Raw genomic sequence first — 25,495 nt, forward strand, 5'->3', positions numbered from 1 at the left:
TAAAATCTAATGAGATTAGACTTATAAAACAACAAAACACCACCGTCTTCTGTGCTAAACAAAGTCAACAACCACTCTGGTTTTATTTTAAACTAACTCAACACAGTGAACAACATCTCCCTCTCTCGTCCTCTTCATTATCACATAACTCAACATCAAGTGTCATCAGGAATAGTATAAAGGTCCATTCTGGAGCACCATGAGTCCTGCCTGGGTTTCAGCTGAGTGGTTAGAGAGGGGTGTGTGGGTGGAAGTTCAAGCTAAGTGTTTATGGCAGGCAGGAGTCGGTCCGCTAGCTTATGCTGTCAGTGTGTGTGTGTGTTGGGCAGTGTGTGCCTGTGTACATGCGTGTGTGTGTGTGTGTGTTTGTGTTTGTGTGTCAGTCCGCTTGCGCTGCCACTCTGTGAGGGAAGCAGTGGGCCCCTGTGCCCTAGCACCGTGGGAGGAATCCAATCTAAAAGACTCCACCAGGGCCCTCGCCAAGCTCAAGCCTAGCTGGAAGCCATCCCCAGCGAGCAGCGCTGTCAGGTGGCTGGCGTGGGTGTGGGTGCAGTATAATGAGAGAATGTAGCCTATAGGCGTCGCAGGCGTTGGATATTCCTGCATGGACAATGATGTGAGTAAGACTATGATTGAGAGGGGTATGTACTGCTGTAAATGAATACCACCCACAACCTGGGGGGCCCACTCTCTATTCTCTGTATATCATCAAATACTGTTTATGTAATATGACTGTTACATAAGAGAACACCCACTGTTCACAGAAGTGTATCACTGGTACTAAAACACCTGTAGTTATCAGGAAACATGAATGCATGTTTGTTTCTGAAGTTCCATTCATGAACTTTCATTGGCCATGGTACATATTGCTCATTTGGCATTTTAATTGATTTATGTCCAATTGCTCTACCTTTTTTAATTTTGTATTACTGATACTTTAGTAAAATGAATAGGGTCTAAAAGTAGTTTAGAAATGGTTAATTAATAGTTTATATAGAGTTTATACTTTTATTATAAATTGTTACTAATAATCAGTTACACTTGTCGGAATTGTGAGATTGTCGCTTGGTCCCAACATGTGTTTTAATTGTGTATGACTACAGTTTTTTAAATTCTGACTTTAATGTATTTTGAAATAATAAAAGCTGCAAAGTTTGCAATGTTTTCTCCTAATTTAGACATACGTTTCACACAGTCTGTTGTACCACCGCCGTTGGAGAGCAAGCATCCTGGCCATATGCCTTTCCACACTTTCTCCAGCAAATTAGATTTTCCTTCTCCCTCTTCACAAAATATTATCATGGAACAGTGTGATCCAATGTCATTCAAAGACAATCGATGGATGGAAAACTGACCAATGAGATTGCTCTAACATTTTGATTTTTCAGGTCCTTCCCTGTGATTGGCATACTTCCATGAAGAAGTATCCGCCTCTAAGCCTCTTATAGGCTGTGTTTCGCGGCTTTCTTGCAAATCATTTGAATACGGCTGGTCGTGGTCGTGGTCGCGGTTTCTAATGACTTCTCATTCAAAGGATCGTGCAGACACAATGGATGGACTTTACGAATAGGAATTTCATGTTCCGAAAACACTGATCGTTATTATTTGTGTGCATTTTGCACTTATTTCCAAGGATAATTTTTGAAGGATTATTGTCTTTCATCTGCTTTTATTTTCCAAAAACGTGGAATCTTTTTATTAGATACAAATAGTGTTTATACTGTTACAATTCGATTTTTTTTTCCCAGTTGGGGTAAGTTGATCACAATACAGATGTAGGATCTTAATTTGATCACTCTTTTTTGTTTCTGTGAATTTGTAGTGTATTCATGGTTTATAACGGCTTCTAAAGTTTGTAATTTCCACTTTAAAATGCCCTAACGAAAATTGTCAAAATGTTGATGAATTATAATCCACATAATAATTCACATTTCCTGTTGCTGCAGGATTATTTCCCTACTGTAGCGAACTGTATGTTAAGATCTGTATGTTCACTGTGAGCCTGATTATTTGTAACAAGGAAACATTCTGGGAATGTGAAACGTTCAAAACAAAAGTGTTATGTAATGCATTTGACCTATAAATGACAGGGCTTTGAGGGTTGCGCTTTGAGTGAAGGCAAAAACAATTTCATGATGACAGATCTTAACCTTTACTTAATGATGACAGATCTAAACTTTTACCAACAACAAAATATTTCCATAATCACCTTTAGCAATCCCAGACACTCATATCGGATATAATTTAATGTGATGTGAAACTTTAAATAGACTTTAACTGTGTTATTGTTTTTGCTCTAGTCTGCAGCATGGTCTATATAACTACTTGTCTGGCATGCATTAGCCTTCATTACTCACCAGTGTTATGACTGAGTGTGGTTCAACCCAGCAGAGTTCTATTCTCATAATAAGAGTGCATGAGTCAAGAGTAATAAACTGTGCCAGGGGGTGTGGGTTGGGCTGTGTTTACCCTGTCTGGGCTACAGATAGATGGTTACAGTAGACTGGGGAACAGACAAACAGGGTGGGGATATGTGTGGGAATGAGATTTCTTAGAAACAACACCCATCTTATTTTATGACCGTATTTGCTTCTCTATCAGATGTTCAGTTCTTTTTTTTCTAGGCTATGGAACAGGCAAAACAGGGTGGGACATGAGGTTTATTATTCCTTCCGTCTTATAAACAGCATCCACCCTTATATATCCAAGATGGATACAGCATAGTATAGCTGTTTTATTTCATAACTCTGGTATAGTTGCTTCTCTATCAGATAGATGAGGTTCTTATCTGTTTCCACTTAACCCTTATGATCCATTTTCATCCCCCCCGTCAGGCTGTGGTGTAGTGTCAGCCTGTTGGTCAGTCAGAGAATGTCAGTTTCATTCAAATGTAGAAGGCTTTAGTAGGCCCGAGCTTTACTTGGTGGGAGGTGGGGGGGGGGGGGGGGGGGATTGCTTGAAAACGTCTATCGCCGGGTAGATCATCAGCTCCTGTTATAGCAGGTCACCATCATTAATGTGGCCTCTCTGTCTGTCCAGACTAGAGAATAAAGTACCTTTAATCTCTTAACAGTTTTAAGGAAGCCAGCAGGGAGAGGAAGGGGATGTGCCAGGATGGCGGGTAAATGAGACAGTGGCATAAACAGGCTTATACCAGAATGTAGTAGAATCTGCAGTAGTAAGGACATGAGACAGTGGCATAGTCAGGCTTATACCAGAATGTAGTAGAATCAGCAGTAGTAAGGACATGAGACAGTGGCATAGTCAGGCTTATACCAGAATGTAGTAGAATCAGCAGTAGTAAGGACATGAGACAGTGGCATAGTCAGGCTTATACCAGAATGTAGTAGAATCAGCAGTAGTAGGGACATGAGACAGTGGCATAGTCAGGCTTATACCAGAATGTAGTAGAATCAGCAGTAGTAAGGACATGAGACAGTGGCATAGTCAGGCTTATACCAGAATGTAGTAGAATCAGCAGTAGTAAGGACAGTAGAGTCGAGTAGAGTTAGAGTCAGCAGTAGTGGGTTAACACCATTAGGGTAAGTTATCACACACTTCCAGTAGTTATTACATAAATTCCATTTTTTTAAAAACATTTTTTAAAACACATGCACACACACACACTCTCTCTCTTTCTTGGGGGAAATAACATTCAGTTGAAACCATGAAAAATAAAGTGTCCAGTTATGAGTTTAAGGGAAGAACAAAGGTTTGACATTGTTTTTACATTTTAAGTCTCTTTAACAGGTCAATATGCCTCCCACGACACCATATGCTGGCAAGTTCAGCCCCAGCCCTTACAACAACAACGACAATCTCCACAAATACCACCAGCCCATGGAAGCGAGCTACGGGGACATGTGCTACCATGACAACAGTCTTGTTTCAGGCTCCCTGGAGGCCCTAATACAACACTTAGTTCCCACAGTAGACTACTACCCTGACGTGAGTCTTATCTCTAGTCCAACAAAAACATAAACAATGGAATCATACAAACATTTTTGGGGGTTATGAAAGGGGAAGACAATTAAGCTCATAAGGCTTAACTGTTATATTCTTCAAGAACAAATGTGTATACTGTACAGTGGACTACTACTCTGACGTGTGTTGTTATCTCTGGTCCAAAATGCTCTCTCAGGAGGACTCTAATGACAACAACAAAAACATAAACAAGGGAGTAATACAAGCTGTTATGCCAAATAGGCTACGGTTATATTTCGGGTTGTGTACTTTGTCCATGCGTTATATTCTTGAAGAACAAATGGGTAGACTCACTCAGAATGTATATATCATTAACTGAAATGACCATTGAACAGCGGAAATGTGCCATATTGTGCTGGGTTGGTGTTGGGTTGACGACAACGTGAGTTGATGTTAACAATCTTTTTTCTTGTTCTCCATCAGAGGTCGTACGTCTTCACCTTCCTGCTGAGTTCCCGCCTCTTCCTCAACCCGTATGAGCTCATGTCTCGGGTGTGTCACCTGTGTGTGGAGCAGCATAGATCTGGAGACCTGCTGCTTGATAAGGTAGCTAACACACACACACACACACACACACACACACACACAAACAGAGACGCACCCACCCACACACACACACACACACACACACACAGAGATGGACCCACCCACCCACCCACCCCCACACACACAAACAGAGATGCACCCACCCACACACACACAAACAGAGATGCACCCCCCCCCCCCCCCCCCCCCCCACACACACACACACACACACACACACACTAGTTCTAAACAACCAGGAGTGGACACCCCCTCTTTACAGTCTGTCTAACACTGGCATGTCTTTCTCCTTGCTGTCTGTAGATCAGAATACGAGACGTCGCTCCAAAGATCGTGCAGCTGCTGACAGAGTGGACGGAGACATTTCCCTATGACTTCAGAGATGAGAGGATGATGCGCTGCCTGAAAGAGATGAGCCATCATCTGGCCAGAGGAGATGAGGTCAGTACCCTTATATAACCTCTGACTAACTGACTCATTAGAGATGACAGTCGACATGGCACCAGACATTTCATTTGACCAGCTATGGTTGCGTTTGACATCAGACACCTTTATTTATCACATATTGAGCTACAGGGCGCTGAGTTCATGTTGCCTTGTGCTGTTAGTCTTTTCATTAGGTGTGTTATTATGTTCACTTGTCGTTACGTCATAATATGTGTTGCCTGTTAGATGGCTCATATGTTTTACATCGGCGTGGATGGTGAGAATACACACCCACAACAAGTTCACAAGTTGCAGACTTCTATAATGAACTCAGCGCCCTCCTCGTTATATCAGCACAGACACAAATATACCTTGATATGGGTTTCTCTCTCTCTCTTGATGTTTTCTAATATCAGTACTTAAAGATTGTTTCCAAAACGCTATATATCCATTTTCAGAAATGTGGGTTTGTTTAAAAGAAATTATGAAAGTGATTGGTGTGTTTTTTCACTATCCAATCATGGCATGGGTTCAATGACATAAATGTATTTGTTTAAAATCTATCGCTTGATGGTTTCATTTCAGATAGACAAATAATCATGTTTTTTGCTAAATGCTATATATCCCCCTGACTCGCAGAGAAATAAGTAACAAGTATCAAATAACTACATCAAATGTATCAAATAACTACATTTTCAAATAATACATTTGTGACATCAATATTTAAAATGAGTAGTATGAGATTTTGTAGGTGAAACATTTGCCATTTGAGTCATTTAGCAGATGCTGTTATGCAGAGACTTACAGTTAGTGCCTTCATCTTAAGATAGCTATGTGAGACAACCACAGATCACAGTCAAATATACAGGACATGAACATCCCGTTCCAGCTAAACAATGGATAAAAAACATTTTCATACACATCTAAAATCTATAAATAGTTATATTTTACACACACATTAAGGTACCCATAAGCAATCATTTCTGATGGTGAAAAAAAACCTGTGAAAAATGTGTGGATATAGCATTTTGGAAATAAACTATTCACTTGTATACAATGCATAGATTGATCTCTCGCTCGATGTTGTTTTACATCAGTACTCGTGGAGGGCCATGCAGCAGATGACTCAGCGGTTAATCCGAAGGTTGGCGGCCCTGGGTCAGTATGAGGAGGCTATCGCCACACTCAATGCCTCCGCAGCCGAGAGACCCGCTGCTCTGAAGACCAAACAGCACAACGGACAAAGGAGTGACGTACTGAGCATCAGTGACGATGCTTTTATTCTCGCCCAGCAGCTCACGCACATTGAACTGGTGAGGAGAGCACATACTGTAGACCGTACTGTATACTGTATTCATAATATGTGGTGTTCAGAGAAGTTCAGACTGAATGGCCGGTTCAACACTAAATTCATTAGAATTTAGTGTTGATTTAAAAGTACCCGTGATCGATCAATTAAAGTACCGTACTGTTAGAAATACAGTAGTGCTTTCGAAATATTTGCTTATTACAATTCTTACGTTTCCAATTCTAGGACAGATTGAGTTTTATCGGACCAGAAGAGTTCATCCAAGCCTTTGGTGTGAAAGATCCCCTGGACAACCATAAGGTAGGCCACATAACATTGTCCACTACCTTCCACATAACATTGTCCACTACCTTCCACATAACATTGTCCACTACCTTCCACATAACATTGTCCTCTACCTTCCACATAACATTGTCCACTACCTTCCACATAACATTGTCCTCTACCTTCCACATAACATTGTCCACTACCTTCCACATAACATTGTCCACTACCTTCCACATAACATTGTCCTCTACCTTCCACATAACATTGTCCACTACCTTCCACATAACATTGTCCTCTACCTTCCACATAACATTGTCTACTACATGCCACATAACATTGTCCTCTACCTTCCACATAACATTGTCCACTACCTTCCACATAACATTGTCCTCTACCTTCCACATAACATTGTCTACTACCGTCCACATAACATTGTCCACTACCTTCCACATAACATTGTCCTCTACCTTCCACATAACATTGTCCACTACCGTCCACATAACATTGTCCACTCCCTTCCACATAACATTGTCCTCTACCTTCCACATAACATTGTCCACTACATGCCACATAACATTGTCCTCTACCTTCCACATAACATTGTCCACTACATGCCACATAACATTGTCCTCTACCTTCCACATAACATTGTCCTCTACCTTCCACATAACATTGTCCACTACATGCCACATAACATTGTCCTCTACCTTCCACATAACATTGTCCTCTACCTTCCACATAACATTGTCCACTACATGCCACATAACATTGTCCTCTACCTTCCACATAACATTGTCCTCTACCTTCCACATAACATTGTCCACTACATGCCACATAACATTGTCCTCTACCTTCCACATAACATTGTCCACTACCTTCCACATAACATTGTCCACTACCTTCCACATAACATTGTCCTCTACCTTCCACATAACATTGTCCTCTACCTTCCACATAACATTGTCCACTACCTTCCACATAACATTGTCCACTACCTTCCACATAACATTGTCCTCTACCTTCCACATAACATTGTCCTCTACCTTCCACATAACATTGTCCACTACCTTCCACATAACATTGTCCACTACCTTCCACATAACATTGTCCACTACCTTCCACATAACATTGTCTACTACCGTCCACATAACATTGTCCACTACCTTCCACATAACATTGTCCACTACATGCCACATAACATTGTCCACTACCTTCCACATAACATTGTCCACTACCTTCCACATAACATTGTCCACTACCTTCCACATAACATTGTCTACTACCGTCCACATAACATTGTCCACTACCTTCCACATAACATTGTCCTCTACCTTCCACATAACATTGTCCACTACCTTCCACATAACATTGTCCACTACATTCCACATAACATTGTCCACTACCGTCCACATAACATTGTCCACTCCCTTCCACATAACATTGTCCACTACCTTCCACATAACATTGTCCTCTACCTTCCACATAACATTGTCCTCTACCTTCCACATAACATTGTCCACTACCTTCCACATAACATTGTCCACTACCTTCCACATAACATTGTCCACTACCTTCCACATAACATTGTCTACTACCTTCCACATAACATTGTCCACTACCTTCCACATAACATTGTCCTCTACCTTCCACATAACATTGTCCTCTACCTTCCATATAACTTTGTCCTCTACCTTCCACATAACATTGTCCACTACCTTCCACATAACATTGTCCTCTACCTTCCACATAACATTGTCCACTACCTTCCACATAACATTGTCCTCTACCTTCCACATAACATTGTCCTCTACCTTCCACATAACATTGTCCTCTACCTTCCACATAACATTGTCCACTACCTTCCACATAACATTGTCCACTACCTTCCACATAACATTGTCCTCTAGCTTCCACATAACATTGTCCACTACCGTCCACATAACATTGTCCACTACCGTCCACATAACATTGTCCACTACATGCCATATAACAGTGTCCACTACCTTCCACATAACATTGTCCACTACATGCCATATAACAGTGTCCACTACCTTCCACATAACATTGTCCACTACATGCCATATAACAGTGTCCACTACCGTCCACATAATATTGTCCACTACCTTCCACATAACATTGTCCACTACATGCCATATAACATTGTCCACTACCTTCCACATAACATTGTCCACTACATGCCATATAACAGTGTCCACTACCTTCCACATAACATTGTCCACTCCCTTCCACATAACATTGTCCACTACATGCCATATAACATTGTCCACTACCTTCCACATAACATTGTCCACTACCTTCCACTGGTTACATAAGATACCATCTGTCAGTAATTATGGTGAGGCTACTGAATGGGTTGTGGCTGACTTCATTGTGTAAGTCCATTAAGAATTATCAACAGAGTACATCACAACAACTAGTCATGAACAGACTGGGAGAAACAACTCTAGCCCAGATATAGTTTACAAGAAAAGAAACAGAACTAATTGAAATGCTCCACCAACATATCCATCATGGATATCATACTAGACAATCATTTTTAAAAATGTTTTATTAAAGTAACCTTGACCTGTCTTTCCCCTCAGAGTTTCTTTAGAAAACGCAAGACCACTAACCTGGAGGCCTATGTAGCTTGGTTCAACAGACTCAGCTACCTGGTGGCCACTGAAATCTGTATGGTGAGTGCTCTCCTTCTTTCTCACTTTCTGTCTCCCGCTTTCTCTCTCTGCCTCTCTCTCTCTCTCCCCGTCTACTGTAATTCTCTCTCCGTCGACCTTATTTCCCTCTCTCCCTTGTTTCTGTTATCCTTTCCTTCTCACACAGTTCCAATGGTTTTGTGTTTTTCTTCCTTCCAGCCAGTAAAGAAGAAGCACAGAGCTCGGGCCTTGGAGTTCTTCATAGACGTGGCCAGAGAATGCTTCAACATCGGCAACTTCAACTCACTCATGGCAATCATCAGTAAGTTACAATACAGGGCTCTAGAATGTTCTTTTCTCTTCTTTTTCACTTCTACAATAGAATGCTTAGAATTGGAATTTCAGTTCGTTTGAAATGAAATTGATCCCTAACCCCTGCTCTCCTCTCTCCACAGCCGGGATGAACATGAGTCCTGTGTCTCGGCTGAAGAAGACCTGGAGCAAAGTCAACACAGACAAGTTTGACATACTGGAGCACCAAATGGACCCCTCCAGTAACTTCAGCAACTACCGTACTGCCCTGCGAGGAGCCACCCAGAGATCCATCACGGCACACAGCAACCAGGAGAAGATAGTCATTCCATTCTTCAGCCTTCTCATCAAGGACATCTACTTCCTCAATGAAGGATGTGCCAGCCGGCTATCCAACGGTCATGTCAACTTTGAAGTGAGTCTGAGTAATGTACAGTACACGCATTATTGCTAATCATGACAAGACTATTACTGTATGAACTGGTTTCCCTCGGCCAAGAAGCATGTTCAGTGGTGAATCTCCATTGAAATAGCTTTTCAGACTAGAACAACCTGGGCCGAAGAAATTGGCCTTTAGTGTTTAAGTAGCAGGTAAAAACACATGGTTGTCGATTTATTTTTAATTTCAATGAATTTTCATTTCCTGTTTCTCTATAGAAACTGTGGGATTTGGCGAAGCAGGTCAGTGAGTTCCTGGTGTGGCGCCAGGTGACGTGTCCCTTCGAGAGAGACAGGAAGATTCTCCAGTACCTAGTCACCACGCCAGTCTTCACCGAGGATGGTGAGTGCTGTCCACAGATACATTACGTGTCAATTATTTAGAACAGTACGAAATGTGCAGCGCCTGTGGTCTAATGGTACCCACACGTGACCCTGGCTGTTTGCACGTGTGTACTCACCACAGATACCAGGGTTTGTTGTCCACAGTTCCTGCTCTATCTCCTCCCTTTCAAATTCTGTACTGTCTAAGTAAAGGATACAGATTATGAATGGATGATGAAAGTCCACTCTCCTATGAAAGTGCAAAACCTACTATAATCAGTACTGTATCTTATAGCATTGGCTTCGGGGATAGTCATGTTTTTTTTGTCTCTTCTGCAGAGCTGCACTTGGCCTCCTATGAGAGCGAAGGTCCTGAGAACCACATGGAGAAGGACAGTCGCAGGTCTCTCAGGTGTGTAACTTGACTTTTTTTTAACCTAACTTTACACTTGGATTCTGAACTTTTATTTAACTAGGCAAGTCGGTTCCTGGTGTGGATTTTGCGCACATACATGGTGCACTGTTTGTATTTCAAAACATTGTATTATGTGTCCTATGTTGCAGGTCATCCCTTTTGCATAGAGAGCATCGGTGAGTGACGGTCATGAGTGGGACACTGGTCTGGGTGATTATTATAACCCAGCTAAAGAGGCTCATGGTCGACGGGCACTCGAAAGAGCGGAGGAAGAACTGTTCAAAGCACTCAGAGAAAGGATGCCTCCCTCTATGGCTGAAGAACTGAAGATGATTCATTTGTAACATGTCTACCCACACAGTATTTACAGTTCTTATTTTATACCAATGGGTCGTAATGGTTACCGATCATTTTCTATGCTCTTCTGAAGCAGTCTTTCTATAGTGTAAATGAGCTTGTTGCTGGTTGGCTTGCTCCGTCTTCTTAGAATGTAAGCTATTTCTTTTCTGTTATTGTTCTTAATAAATAGTGTGTTTTGCATATGTTAGGAATGAATTACTTACATGTATGTGATGAATCTTTAAAGATACAAAAAACAAAACCTCAAAACTCATCTCATCTTTGGTGAAAGGAATATAAATATGACTGAATACCCAGCGGTGCATAGTTAACTCTATTTTTTTTAAAACATTTTGTCATGCATTGGTTTACCTTACAGCTATTACTTTTTATAAATGTTTTATGTTAATGTATTCTATTCTTTTTTTACTATTTCTTTTTTTATCGTGTATATGTGTTTATTGTTTGCCCATCCCAATGTGCTACTTATCTACGTTAAGTTCTTATGTGAAATAAGAGGTATATTTTTTATTTTAAAAGAAAATAAAGAACATTTAAACGTGTTTTTTTGTTTGTTCTGTCCCTCTAAATTTCTCTCTAGTGCCATCTAGTGTTCACAACTAAGCTTACAATCAAGTCACATCCACACCGAAAATATTGTAATATTGTAAAAAAAAAATAATAATAATAATAATTTATTGTAAAAGAATAAGAAAATAAATAGCATACTAAAAATGTCACATTTGACTGAATTGAGAGGAAAATCTAAACTATTTCTAAGGGGGAAAAATGATGCTGTACATGTAAGCAGCCTCATTCATGTTTCAAATAAAATGTCATTGCATTGTTAATGTACATTATAATAATTACATAATAGTTATTTCATGTGTTGAATTAGTTCCCCATTAGTATCTTTATCAATATGAATATTATACCTTACTAATGATCTGAACTCATGTATGAGAGGTCAAGTGACGTGCAAGGTGATGACGTTGTCTGAAGACCTCGCTGCAGATGGAACACTTGAGCCTCTCTTCCCTCTCCCTGTGATGCTGTTGTTTCACCCCACACGCAGATCCTGTGGCATCAAGCGCCCTCTTGTGGTGAGACCTCATATGCTGCACCAGGTCTGAAGTCAGGCGGAAGGAAATGTTGCATTTGGCACACCAGTTCTGAGCCGGCAGGCAGAGGGGCGAGAGTCGTGAGACGGAAGGGGACAGGAGCACCGGGGAGGGGGGGATCGGAACCTGCAGGGGTCTCCCTGGGGTCCAGGGCCAGAGAGCTGCTGGGCTATAGAGAGGGTGCCTCTGTTTCAAAACACCCTGGACCAGCACAGGTCTGTGGAGGGCAGTAGAGGGGGTGGTAATGGAGATTTTAGCCCTCTCAGGCAGGGGGGTAGTCTGGGGAAGTGGAACAGAGCGTGGGGGCTGGGAGAAGGCACTTCTCCTGTTCTCCGAGACAGAGACTTGGTTGAAGGCAGAGGTGACAGGAGGAGAGTCAGTGGAGGTTTCCTCAGAGCGGGATGGAGATCGAGACAGAGTGTCTTTCAGAGTCTTCTTCTTTGAGTCACTCTGCTCCACTGCTGGGCCACTTCTGGGCTGAATGCTCTGGTTCTGTGGTTTGGATCTAATGTCTTCTGGCCCTGAGGTCTTCAGTTGTGGTTTTAGTTGAGCGGTTCTGTCTTTAGTAAAGGTGCTCCTTATTATATTGGTGGGCAGGTGACAGGTGACCGGGCTCGGTTGTTGGTTTAAGTTCAAAGTACAGTACAGTGGTTCCTGCTTTATGACTAGAGGCTGTGGGCCATTCCAACTCTCCTCCGTGTGTTTCCTTTTGAGGGCGCTCCCTGCCCACCTGGTACCAGACAAGCCTGTCTTATTACTGTTATTCTCCATATCCCTGGCTAGATTGTGGAAGTCTGTTGCAGGTTTTCCATCCTGTGGACTTGTCTCTGGATGGCTCAGTTTGAAGGCAGGAACGGGAAGGGAGTCAGGTTTCACATGGTTGGTGTTGTCTAGACCAGGTTTGGTGGTGTGGCTGTTTGGTTGTCTCTGTGTGCAAAGGAATCTCCAATGTGCCAGGAAGGGGAACTCAGACTCAAAGCCCTGGTTGCAGTTTGTACATGTGTATGGACCAGCACCTGGTTATAAAGATGAATATGGATTAATATCACATTATTCTGCCAATATTGCATGACATAAACCTTTGCCAATACTCTTTGAATTATACAAACATATTGAGGAAATCTAGTTTTAAATGTTTAATATTCAATTGGTGTCAATAGTTAAATCATAAAAATGGCTATGAATAATATATTGTAATACACATTCATAGAGTATGTATACCTTTGCTTTGCATCTGCAGTGGGTTCAGTAGAAGAAGCTTGGCAAGGTCTTTCCCATACCACACCAAAAGCTCCTCATCCATCTGGATCGTCCTGAGGGCTCTAAAGAACAATTGTCCGTTCTTCACATAGGCCTCTAGGTTCTGTTCCTCGCTGCTCCGGGCTGACTGGACGAGCCGCAGCCACATCGGGCCGTCAGTGGGCATTTTGTGCGCTGAGGTGTCCACCTGGGTAGCCAAATAGAAACCGGTCTTACAAAAACATGTCAAGCACAGCATTTTGCCAACTGAAAGTTTCGATGCATTTTAGACATTTATTCGGGCATGAGAAACTGCCCCCAGCCAAACGTTTAGAACACATTCGTTTAGAGCGCATGGATTTAAGTGCATGTTCTCACCCTTAAAATGTATGGTGCCGATCTTCTGTCCATAGACTTGAGAGCGATGAAGGCGATGCTGTCATAAACAGAGGTGTGATTCAGCTCACATGGTCCAAAAACTGCGTGTTCGGGAACGTCGCAGGTGGTGTGGACGCGCGTAAAAATGTCAGTTATCCATCGTTGCGCAATTTGCGCCGCCCTCGCCTCCAGGATCTCCTGAGAACCAGATAACATCAGAATTCATATCATTAGGTTGACAATTAAGAATAAATAATTTGTTTGAATAATGACCCCCAAAAACGTGTGTAAAAACGCTCTAAATCCAAAACAATTACTTACCATTGCAAACAGCTGACTGGTGGTAAGATCTGCGCTTATCTTATTTGCACTATCCCTGCTTGTGTTATACAGTGTATTGTGCCTTGTAGATGCCCACCAATACATGCCATGGGACTGGTCGACTGGAGGAGCTGGTTTTATAGTCTAATCTAATCTGCACAACGAGATTTGACAATTCTCCGCCCCTCCTTTATCCTCTTGTTAGATGGGTGACATTAATGATCTCGGACAATCAGAAAGTGTCGGTGCATGGATGAACAGTCTAAAGAGGTCATGGGTATCAGGGGCCAGACAGTGCATGTACAGTAGAAGCCAATTTCAATTGGATATTGAATTCATGACATTTGGTAAATAGTGGATTTAGGTGACGGCGGGTCATGTTCTGGTGTGCAAGCATGCCCCGCGGCCACACGATAAACGTGAGTGTGTGTCGAGTAAATGGAGTGATGCACTTTTCTGTATCCTCCTCGGGCGACAGATAAACCTTGGCTCATTGATGGGTTTACAGTGATGCAATTCACTCCACACAGTAGCCTATTGAGCAAATTCCACATTTTTTGTCACGTCCACAATGACAAGGACACCAGAATCTGTCGAATTTAAGTTTTCAAACAAAACAATATTTTTTATTTCAGTCTGCTTAATTAAAATTAAAATCCACGTTTTTCTATGGTTTTGGCTATAATTCATTGTATGTCAAACCCCAATAAAGTTTGGTTGTCGAACTGAAATAGTATAAATATTCATATTAAACAAAATATTGTGTCACCTGCTGTCTCCCCGCCCACTGTGCTGGTGGTGTAGTTACAGGGATTTCCAGACTCGGTCCTCGCGTCCCCCCCTATGTGCACATTTTGGTTTTGCCCTAGCACTGCACAGCTGATTCAATAATCAAAGCTTGTCGATGAGTTGGTTATTTGAATCAATTGTGTAACGCTAGAGCTAAAACCAAAACGTGCGCGCAGGAGGGAAGGGTCCAGGAAGAGTTTGGGAAACTCTGTGAGACTAGGGTACAATAGGGTTCAAAGGCGCGCTTGTGCGTTAGTTCGACTCTCTTGCGCATGCTCACTTCAGATGAAACGGTACTGTCACAGTATCAGCGGTAATTCTCTAGGAGACACGCCCCAAATCATTTTATTCTCTCAATTCAGAAAATTAAATAGGTTACCCACAAGTGGCAAGGACGATACATAGTATTTACAAAGTAACATGCCGCGTAAATGTGATGTTAGTTTATTTTCGATTTTATCGTTGGAAAATCAGGAATCAGTCTCGAGTACTGTTTCATCCAGACGAAGAAAGCGCATGTAAGGTAGTCTATACTCTAGTCAGTGGTACAGTACGATGTGCAAACTCAATGAGGATTTTTTTTTTTTATCAAGGCAATGATCATCAACGGACAGTGGACTGCACTCCTGCTTACCTTTCTTATAGGCCTAAACACATTATTTTGTAATACCGAAGAGGCATCTTGCCATGGAGCTTTTGATATTTATTTCGTTTTAGACAGGTAAGTAACGTTATAGCCTACAGACTACATGCAAGATGTAATTGATATGGTAACGTAACTTGAATCAAAACGGTTCTATAGAATCTATCAGGTGTCAAATTGCACTAGTCAAGCGTTTTCTTATCACGCTTTGTATGTAAAATACTCCTGTAAATACTATTTAAATGACCCGAGTTCTATTTCAGTCTGTCTAGTCCTTGTAAGGGGTTGTTTGGTTCTGGTTCAGGGAGTGTTTCTGACTGCTTTACAGGTCTGGGAGTGTGCATGATAACTGGGGAGAGATCTATGAGTTTGTGGAGCAGCTCACCAACCGCTTTGTGAGGTAAGTGAATAAAGTCATACTCTCAGGTTCCAAGCTCTGTGTACAAGGTGAAATGAGCAACTTGTCTTGAACACTGTACATCACTGTCCATCAAAACTATGGCTAACTTTACAATCTGAATCATGAAACAGAAGAATGGGCCCCTTTTAGTCAAATAATGATTTACCAAGGACATAGGATATTTACACAGTGAGGAATCAAGTCAGTAGTTAACACAGTTAACACACTCATGTGAAAGTGGGGCAAATTCTTTTCAAGCAGTAGCCAATAGGCATTTGATCAAATGTAGCTCCACCGAACACTTGGATACAGTTTGTGGGATTATTTTAAAACTTAATAGTGGGGTACTAAATTTAACTCCAGAACAGTTGTCTGAAACAGCTGGTTGTGGTAACAACTGTGCATAATTGTAATTTAGGAGAGAAAAGGGTTAGCTCCAAAGGGTGTAGGGAGGGATAAGTTGGCATACTGTAAGTGAAGTCTTTTAAATCCAAAATGACCAGTAACTTTTTGGTGTTTGATCCCATTCCTTGGTGTTTTTCGGTTTGTTTTAGTCCTAGGATGAGGGTTTCCTACATAGTTTTCTCATCTAGAGCAGAGGTGATTCTACCACTAACTGGAGACAGGTACAGACACACACACACTCTCACTTGTCACAGTACTAAGCATCTCTCTCTCTCTTTCCCTCTCCTCTCTCTCTCTCGCTCTTACTTTCTATCCTCTCTCTCCTCTCTTTCTCCCTCCTCTCTCTATTTCTCTCTTTCTCTTGCTCTCTCTCCCTCACACACACACACACACACATACACACACATCAGGCAATTAACATCATTTCTCAGATAGAATCTCTTTGTAGATATGAAATAGATGAAGGCTTGAAAAAGTTAAGCAAAATCAGACCGGCTGGTGAAACATACATGCACGAAGGCATGAAGTCGGTAAGCATTTTCTATTTGAATCTATTCTATATTTTTGTTTGTTGTTGGACTGTTTTTGTTGTACATTAAAACATGGCTTCCCCTATGTAGGCCTCAGAGCAGATGAAGGCCCAGGTCACACGGTCATCCAGTATTATCATAGCTCTGACTGATGGGAAACTGGAAGTCTATCCTTATGAACTGACCGTAAAGGAGGTAATACCATTATACTAAACAGTGATGAGGAACAAAATAGTACTTGCTGGAAGTGCTTTGACCTCTGACTGGTACACAGCTATTTTCCTCTCTCTTTGTTGAAGGCAAACACCGCCAGGGACTTTGGTGCTCGAGTGTACTGTGTTGGTGTGAAAGACTTTGATGAGAGCCAGGTGAGTGTTTTTAGGGATCTGTTTCATGCAGTGCTCTCGCCTTTCTATCAATTGAAGGCTGCATAAAGCACACATGAAATACACACACTGCAATACACTATTTTGTTTACATTGAAATCTCTGAACACTGCCAAAGTGAATCCATACTGGAGCTACTAATGGGTACCATAAAATTGGAAGAAAAATGAGCGTACCCGTTTTATGACTTGATCGTCTGCCTGTCTTAGAGAGCGTTAGCAGTCTGGACAGGAAGTTTAGTTGTACTCTAATCATCTAATTGGATCGTGCCAGCCTGCTTCCTCTTATGGTTTCATTACATTAGATCAGCCTTTGAAACCAGACCGGGGAAACATCAACAGAGGGAGAAAATGGCTGTCTTGTAGATGTACAGAAAACAGAGGGAGAAAATGGCTGTCTTGTAGATGTACAGAAAACAGAGGGAGAGAGTAGTGTTCAGACAATGTGGGAGAGCGAGTGCTATGTTGTACGTAGATGTGGGAAGACAATCTTTCCGATGTTGTGTGATATCATATGCTTTCCTCTTGTACCCACAGCTTGTTGACATTGCAGACAGCAAAGACCAAGTATTCCCAGTGCTGGCTGGATTTCGTGCACTCAAAAGCATTGTGAATTCGGTCAGAATAATTACATACAACAATACCTAAAAATAAACGTTAAGACACATACCTTGTCATTAACGTTATCATTATTTCTATTTTTCACAGATTTTGAAGCAGTCCTGCACAGAAATATTCAGGATAGAGCCCACTAGTGTTTGCGTAAATGGTACGTTACAAAGCTCGAGTTTGTTGATATACCGATACCAATACTATTATTGGGTAACACTGTTATTTGTTTGTGCCTGAAAATCATCCTGACATTGTGCCCCTCTATAAAATTGTAGAATCTTTCAACATCGTCCTGAGAGGATATGACTTTACCCGTGGCAGGAGCCAGGATGGAGTGATCTGCGTTCTCACTGTCAACCAGAAGACATACAGTTAGTATACCCCAAGCTCCATAATGCATCACATTCTGCATTCCAACATTGACACACCTACCTACTGTAAGACTGCAGATTGACAATAACCCCCCCCCCCTCCCCCCAAGCGCGTGTTCATACTACATTCATTCCTGTTTACCAGATGCCATCGTTGTGTTGTAGCTGTACACCCAACAGTGCACTTCAATCCTGTTGCTCAGGATGCTAGTCTACTAAACGTCCCCATGAAGTAACCACGCTAATGAAGTACTGAGGGCGTGGAGTTGTTGTGTTTCAGAGAGAACAGAACAGTGTCTTATTTAGTAGGGTCAGGGAACATTAGGCAGCTAGCTGAGTACATGGAGCTGGTATCTGTCTTATTGCTTAATATAGAACACAACACACAAAGTCTCTTCACTGAGAGGGCATTGAGCTCACCCAGTGCTCTCTCTCTCTCTCTCTCGCTCTCTCTCTCTCTCTCTCCCCTCCCCCCAGATGAGAGGCCCAATGTGGTGCAGGATGGCTATTTGTTGTGTCCAGCACCAGTGCTGCATGAAGTCGGACAGTAAGTGCTGCACTCCGTTCTCTCCTCTTCGAACTTCCTCTATCCATAAATGGCCAGTGAGCTACTGAGCGCGCGCAGTTGGTCAGATCAAAGGAATGTCATGCTGTTGGTTGGTTGCCGTGAGAGCTGAACCACACAGCAACCCAGACTCTCCACAGTCAGCGACTACACACACTTCCATTCAGGGTGGGTAGTGGGTTCGACGGGTAACAGGTGTTCATCGCTTTATAAAAAGCAAAGGAAACAACATCAAATGATATAAAAATATAATAAAAGCCTGGTGGTGACTGGAGAATGGCAGCTGTTCATCCCTAATCCATTACGGGACTGCCTGGTTTCTTCATCAAATGTGACCGAATAAGCTGAACCGATGTGTAGTGGTGAGACACACCAAAATGGTTTGGCACAATATCATTAAAACAGCTTCGAGGAAGATATGATATGTTAGACTTTGTGACCCGGTGTTAGTTTTTACCCTGTCCACCAGCATGCGTATTTGCTGTGGCACAGTGCCTTGGCATTTCGACAGTTGGTCTGCCAGACCGATACTTAAATGAAGTTTGACCTACTTTGTTAGTATCTCTCTCTCTCGCCCTCCCTCTTTCTGTCTCTCACACACACACGCACGCACACACACACACACACACACACACACGCGCACACACACACACACACACACACGCGCACACACACGCACACGCACACACACGCGCACACACACACACACACACACACACACACACACATGCGTGAAGCAATAATATAGAATTGTGCTGGATTTTCTTTTCCCTCACGATAGATCGATAGATGTGCTGATCAGCTTGAACAACGGACAGTCCTACATCTCAAGCCCGTTCACTATCTACGCTACAACTTGTGTGAGTATCGGTGTCACAGGTCACACCAACACTCAGAACAAAACAAACCTCATTCTACTTACATAGAGTCCACCAAAGTCTAGTCTGAGGAAGTCTGTGATATAGCGTTAGATATGAAGTCGCACATCATCTGATAAAGTCTGTTTCGTGGGCTGCTTTGTTTTACATTGTCTCCTGTTACAGTCTGATGGGACAGTGGTGCTGGTCCTGATCTTAGTTCTACTCCTGCTGCTGGCTCTGGCTCTGCTGTGGTGGTTCTGGCCACTCTGCTGCACTATTGTGAGTCCTCCAGGACCGACTGTATTTTCCGGTAGTAAGGCAGGGAGAGATTATGATAATACAGTTGTAGATTGAGATGTCAGTACATAGTAATTCATTGTTGTATAACTGCTGACTGTTTTCTACTGTACATGCTACAGGTGATCAAGGACCCCCCTCCCCGTCGCCCCCCTCCTCCCCTCCCGCCTCCTCCAGTACCTGTGAGTGCTTAGATTCTATGGAACTGTTCTTAGAAGTGCCAAGTGTTCGTCACACCATTGTAGAGTAACTTTAATGCCCTGAACTCCCTCCTCCACTACAGGAACCAGAGGTGGACCCTCTACCCAAGAGGAAGTGGCCCATGGTGGATGCATCTTACTATGGGGGAAGAGGTATCGGAGGAATGAAACGCATGGAGGTACAGTTGAAGTTGGAAGTTTACATACACCATAGCAACATACATTTAAACTCAGTTTTTCCACAATTCCTGACATTTAATCCTAGTCTTAGGTCAGTTAGGATCACCACTTTATTTTAAGAATGTGAAATGTCAGAATAATAGTAGAGAGAATGATTTATTTCAACTTTTATTTCTTTCATCACATTCTCAGTGGGTCAGAAGTTTACATACACTCAATTAGTATTTGGTAGCATTGCCTTTAAATTGTTTAACTTGGGTCGAACGTTTTGGGTAGCCTTCAACAAGCTTCCCACAAAAATGTGGGTGAATTTTGGCCCATTCCTCCTGACAGAGCTGTTGTAACTTAGTCATTTTTGTTGGCCTCCTTGCTCACACGCTTTTTCAGTTCTGCCCACAATTTTTTTATAGGATTGAGGCCAGGGCTTTGTGATGGCCACTCCAATACCTTGACTTTGTTGTCCTTAAGCCATTTTGCCACAACTTTGGAAGTATGCTTGGGGTAATTGTCTATTTGGAAGACCCATTTGCGACCAAGCTTTAACTTCCTGACTGATGTCTTGAGATGTTGCTTCAATATATTCACATAATTTTCCGCCCTCATGATGCCATCTATTTTGTGAAGTGCACCAGTACCTCCTGCAGCAAAGCACCCCCACAACATGATGCTGCCATCCCCGTGCTTCACGGTTGGGATGGTGTTCTTTGGCTTGCAAACATCCCCCCTTTTCCTCCAAACAACGATTATACTTGCGTACTATTGTTTGTACAGATGAACGTGGTACCTTCAGGTGTTTGGAAATTGCTCCCAAGGATGAACCAGACTTGTGGAGGTCTAAATTTATTTTCCTAAGGTCTTGGCTGATTTCTTTTGATTTTCCCATGATGTCAAGCAAAGAGCCACAGAGTTTGAAGGTAGGCCTTGAAATACAGCCACAGGTACACCTCCAATTGACTCAAATTATTTAAATTAGCCTATCAGAAGCTTCTAAAGCCATGAAATTATTTTCTGGACTTTTCCAAGCTGTTTAAAGTCAGTCAACTTAGTGTACGTAAACTTCTGACCCACTGGAATTGTGATACAATGTATGTCTGAATGAGTATTTCCCCATTGAACTATAATTAATTTTTCTATTTGGGCTGTACTATATCTTGACAGCAAGCTGCGTCACTTTATTTTGAGTGGTGTTAGTTACTCTAAAGTTCTGAATGGTTATTTTGTGCTAAACGAATATAAACTGTATAAAATGTGAAATAACCTGCTGTAAACTGTGTCTTAGGTTCGTTGGGGTGAGAAAGGTTCCACAGAGGAAGGTGCACGGCTCGAGAAAGCCAAGAATGCGGTGGTCACAATGGTGGAGGAGGTGGAAGAACCTATCATTAGAAAACCAATGCCTCAGAGACCACCCCCTACTTATCACACCCCAGAACAGTCCAAATGGTACACACCCATCAAGGTAAGTCACCATGCTTTCAGAGCCACATTGACAATGGCTGTCAGTAACTGGTTTTGTATATTAAACCAACAGGTTGACTCTTATCATCACTTGTTTTGTTGTTAGGGGCGTTTTGATGCGCTGGTGGCGTTACTCAGGCGACAGTATGATCGAGTTGCTGTCCTGAGACCAACAGCACAGGACAGGGTAAGGCACCCCCTTGTATAATGTACTCAATCAGTTTACTTCCCGTTTACTTTCTGAATTGTTTTCCTAAATTGACTGAAAATGGAATTGACCCTAACCCCGATTGCAACAAACTCATGAACAAAGAAAGAAAGGGAGAAAGAGACATACTTAACTATCTCTCTTCTGCTTAGTCAATGTTGCCCAGTTCACACGTTAGTAACTTTGTCTAGCTCATTAGTGGTCCGAGCAGACAGGCTCATCAGCGGAGAGGGGATGAGGGGCAGTAAGGGAGCGGCAGGACATGACAGGTCAGTTACCACTCTGTCCACTGAGAGGAGGTGACAGCTTTAGCCATTAACTGTCCCCCCCATACCCATATGGGATGGGGGATGGAGGGATCTTATAGATGAGTGATGGTACTTTAGCCATTAACTGTCCCCCCCCATACCCATATGGGATGGGGGATGGAGAGATCGTATAGATGAGTGATGAAGAGAGTAGGGATGGATGTCTATGTTTGTGAGACTCTGACCCCCTAATGCCTATTAGCACCATTATTCTCTGTGAGGCCTCTGGCATGTCACAGCTCACTACAAGATAACGAGCAGAGCAGGGCTGGATGTAAACGAGGATGGGGGGGACGGAGGGATGGAACAAACGAGGGACAGCGTATGACCTCTGTCCTCTTAACCTGTCACACTGTGTTTGTGTACTCTGTCACACTGTGTTGGTGTACTGCACTACACGTTCATTAAGACGCTGGACTGGGCGTACATTGCCCTCTCATTAACAGAGGTGGGGGACGCAGGCCATTATCTTTTTACTGAGAAAGGTGGGGGTGGGTACCCTCTGTAATTGGTGTTAATGTGAATTTACTGTTGTAAATTGCTGTACTGAATTTGATAAATGTTCTATTTCTTGGATACATTGTCAATATAGCCTATGAATCAAGGCATAGGTACACAATTGTCTGCTGTTTTAAGCAAACACTCCCTAAAACGTATTTGATGATATATTAGCTGTGATTTCTGGTGGATGGTTTTAGGGGGGCTGGTACCTGCTCTTATCTGACTGGGCTCATGATGGTGGCTCCCTTCTTGACAGAATGGGAGTGGCTGTCTGTTCAGCCAGTAATGCTCTTACGCTTGATTAGTTTGATTGGCTAATAATGATGTCGTGACAACTCGCCGGCCCATTCGCCATCTCCTCCTTACCCATTACAGTCAAAGCCGGCTGCCTCAATTGAGTTCAATTATGATCAATTATTGTAAATGTCAACTCTATGCAGTGTTGTCAAAACAATTTCCATGCTATGTCACGTATATAGGGACTCCATTTATGAGCTCATGTTGTATCTGATGTACCTCATTTATCTGAGATACATAAATCCATATATGGTGGAGACTAATGGGTACATACACTACCAGTATAATATTGAGGAGAGCTGGTTTGACATGGTTGCTTGTTCTAATCTTCATACCAGTGGAGAGCAGGTCTGAGCAGTCTGCACCGTCTACGGAAGAGGCAAGCTGTGAGGCATGAACAATTTAATACCATGTACCATTGTTCATGAGAATTAGGCTGATATGGAGGTGGGGGTGGGGAGGTGTTACAACTGTAATGAAATGCAGTATATGTTAGGGAAGGTCTATCCTGTATATTTTCAGAAATCTAGAATAAGGTAGATACATTTAAGTCTAACTGGTCGCTGTTTGTACAAGAGAATGGGTTGTCAAAAACTTACCTCTTAAAGTAAAAGGTTTAAATGGAATAAGTAAATAATACAGGAACTGCCTTTTTTGTTTTGTTCAGGGGCGCTGTATGAATTTCACCCGAGTTCCCAGTCATTAGGTCAAACAGTAATCTTTGGACTATGAGGCTATGGAGAGAACAGGGCTATGGACCACGTGCCTAAACATCATCAGTGTGCCTCTCTTTGGATTTATTGTTTGTTTTTATGTCAGATTTATTTATCCAGGTTTGTCTTTTGGATAAAACAAACGTGTCCTGCAGCATTCAATAATGTTAACTTGCTTACTTGCTATACAATCCTCATGTCACGGTTTCATTTAATATAATTGATGTGTAACCATAGATCAAAGAACATGTGGTAAGAGGATAACTGTGTTATTGAGTGCCTTCTTGTCTTTTCTTATCAAGAATGAAGTGTATTTTGCTTGTCTTTTTTTATTTAAGCTCTGTTGTTCCAAATGTGGTGTTGTAAATAAATACTTTTTCAAAATTCTATGGAAAGTTTGAGGGTTTCACTTTCAACTAAAATTACAATGGGTTAATATTATTCCAAAACTACAGGCTAATGTAATTTATGTTAAACAATGTGATTATATTACATTGTTTATCTAATCCCTTGACCTAATGGTTATTATACATTTAAAAAAAAAAAATTTCAAGAGAGAATGTCATATCACAATTGTATTTTCTAGAGATTTCTAGGGGGAAAGACTAAATAAGACAATTATAATTTGATACATTGTTTATTTGAATATCATAAAATGATCTCAAGACAACTCTGGACAAAATCCCATGCCAAAACCAAAATAATTGATTTTACATGATGTAGCTACATTTGCACATTTTAATATTAAACAATTAAACAGTACTCCTACATTTTCTTATAGGCTGAATCGATATTTTCATCAGCTACTTTGTATCGACATTTTTGCCATCATTACAGTTTTATGCTATGATTCATTTGCCTATCTGGGTCATTTCCATAATTAACATTTTCATATGGGCCACAAAAAAAGTTTTTCATCAGATCTTTGGACCCAGCAGTCTTTTAACTGCTGTTCATGAACTCCTAGTTTATTCAGGCAGTTTCTGAAGTGCAGAGAGGGGTTCTTTGGGCACGTGTCACAGGGCTAATTGTAATTTCCTATAGCTCGGTGGTAATTTCAGAACAGCGTTTTTGATAGTGCACGGAAATCTGCCAGGGAGGTGGGAGAGCAATGGCAGAAGTAATGCTTGATTCTGTTGGCCCGAGTGAAGATAGTGGAATACTGGAACATGAGAATTGGGCTATTGTAAAAGGGCTACAGTTGTAAATCAAGATAAGCCTCGGAATGTTAGATGTTCCTTGTTAGAGTGCGATTCATGAGAAAGGATGTTTTTTTGGCTGGAAAGTGGAATGTTATGATTTTCGGAGAAGGGTACCGGTATCATATGTATCATATGGATATGGAGGCTTCGTAGTTTAAGATGAACATGTCAAGAATAGTTGATTTATGTCGCTTAACCCGCACTGTGAATGGAAAAGAAGGAGGAAAGACTTTTTGTGTTATTGATGTTTAATGAAGTTCTCCTGACCTGTATAAAGCTGGGTTATATGAGATATGTGGTGTGAGATTATGTACAAAAGCCACTTCAATGTCATAAATGTAAAACGTTTGGCCATGTTTTGAAAACGGAATATCATTGTTGAATCAGTGAGGATGCACAGTGTTGCAATTGTTCCTGTAGTGCCCTGTTAGGGTGGAGGAGGTCAAAGTAGGAACGACCAGGGCTGTTGAGGTGTCCTACGCAGAAGCCGTGAAAATTGTCAAA

At 41.9% G+C, this 25,495-nt stretch overlaps 3 protein-coding genes across 7 annotated transcripts; 2 read left to right on the forward strand and 1 right to left on the reverse strand.

The window, feature by feature from the left end:
- Positions 1-208: 208 nt before the first annotated feature.
- rasgef1bb (RasGEF domain family, member 1Bb) lies at positions 209-11,574 on the forward strand. Of its 3 annotated transcripts, none has more exons than XM_090234989.1 (12): positions 209-616; positions 3,751-3,948; positions 4,408-4,530; positions 4,831-4,968; positions 6,051-6,266; positions 6,488-6,562; positions 9,133-9,225; positions 9,403-9,505; positions 9,639-9,910; positions 10,153-10,276; positions 10,597-10,669; positions 10,822-11,574. In XM_090234989.1, exons 1-12 carry the CDS (start codon positions 605-607, stop codon positions 10,850-10,852), a joined length of 1,458 nt encoding a protein of 485 aa, XP_090091115.1. In that variant the 5' UTR covers positions 209-604; the 3' UTR covers positions 10,853-11,574. The 3 variants fall into 3 exon arrangements, with proteins under 3 accessions (XP_090091115.1, XP_036833540.1, XP_036833541.1); XM_036977645.2 differs by lacking the exon at positions 209-616 and adding an exon at positions 1,419-1,753; XM_036977646.2 differs by lacking the exon at positions 209-616 and adding an exon at positions 1,470-1,753 and having other exon boundaries at positions 3,739-3,948.
- Positions 11,575-11,833: 259 nt separating this feature from the next.
- Positions 11,834-14,168, reverse strand: prdm8a (PR/SET domain 8a). Its single transcript, XM_021603077.3, has 4 exons — positions 14,071-14,168; positions 13,750-13,947; positions 13,354-13,579; positions 11,834-13,148 (listed from the first exon to the last, which is right to left on the reverse strand). The coding sequence occupies exons 1-4, from the start codon at positions 14,071-14,073 to the stop codon at positions 11,965-11,967; spliced, it is 1,611 nt and encodes a 536-aa protein (XP_021458752.3). The 5' UTR covers positions 14,074-14,168; the 3' UTR covers positions 11,834-11,964.
- Positions 14,169-14,947: 779 nt separating this feature from the next.
- Positions 14,948-24,178, forward strand: antxr2b (ANTXR cell adhesion molecule 2b). 3 transcript variants are annotated; one of them, XM_036977643.2, is made up of 17 exons: positions 14,948-15,580; positions 15,831-15,902; positions 16,457-16,528; positions 16,756-16,837; positions 16,928-17,032; positions 17,137-17,205; positions 17,760-17,840; positions 17,931-17,991; positions 18,110-18,205; positions 18,683-18,752; positions 19,552-19,630; positions 19,814-19,909; positions 20,050-20,109; positions 20,211-20,306; positions 21,587-21,763; positions 21,869-21,949; positions 23,744-24,178. In XM_036977643.2, exons 1-17 carry the CDS (start codon positions 15,456-15,458, stop codon positions 23,780-23,782), a joined length of 1,461 nt encoding a protein of 486 aa, XP_036833538.2. In that variant the 5' UTR covers positions 14,948-15,455; the 3' UTR covers positions 23,783-24,178. The 3 variants fall into 3 exon arrangements, with proteins under 3 accessions (XP_036833538.2, XP_090091112.1, XP_090091113.1); XM_090234986.1 differs by lacking the exon at positions 16,457-16,528 and having other exon boundaries at positions 15,143-15,580; positions 16,718-16,837; XM_090234987.1 differs by lacking the exons at positions 16,457-16,528; positions 16,756-16,837 and having other exon boundaries at positions 15,143-15,580.
- The last annotated feature ends 1,317 nt before the right edge of the window (positions 24,179-25,495 follow it).

This window comes from Oncorhynchus mykiss, chromosome 5, assembly GCF_057628025.1.
Source record: "Oncorhynchus mykiss isolate SJ-2025 chromosome 5, ASM5762802v1, whole genome shotgun sequence".
In the NCBI taxonomy this organism is placed as follows: Eukaryota; Metazoa; Chordata; class Actinopteri; order Salmoniformes; family Salmonidae; genus Oncorhynchus; species Oncorhynchus mykiss.

Bases quoted from the DNA above. Each gene is read 5' to 3' on its own strand.
- rasgef1bb (XM_090234989.1), top strand. The intron at 4,531-4,830 runs GTAGCTAACACA...TGCTGTCTGTAG, and splicing joins GAGACCTGCTGCTTGATAAG to ATCAGAATACGAGACGTCGC. The intron at 4,969-6,050 runs GTCAGTACCCTT...GTTTTACATCAG, and splicing joins ATCTGGCCAGAGGAGATGAG to TACTCGTGGAGGGCCATGCA.
- prdm8a (XM_021603077.3), bottom strand. The intron at 13,580-13,749 runs GTGAGAACATGC...TTGGCTACCCAG, and splicing joins CGGCACCATACATTTTAAGG to GTGGACACCTCAGCGCACAA. The intron at 13,149-13,353 runs GTATACATACTC...CTTTATAACCAG, and splicing joins ACTGCAGATGCAAAGCAAAG to GTGCTGGTCCATACACATGT.
- antxr2b (XM_036977643.2), top strand. From the start codon at position 15,456: ATGATCATCAACGGACAGTGGACTGCACTCCTGCTTACCTTTCTTATA. The intron at 15,903-16,456 runs GTAAGTGAATAA...GGTTTGTTTTAG, and splicing joins CTCACCAACCGCTTTGTGAG to TCCTAGGATGAGGGTTTCCT. The intron at 16,838-16,927 runs GTAAGCATTTTC...TCCCCTATGTAG, and splicing joins TGCACGAAGGCATGAAGTCG to GCCTCAGAGCAGATGAAGGC.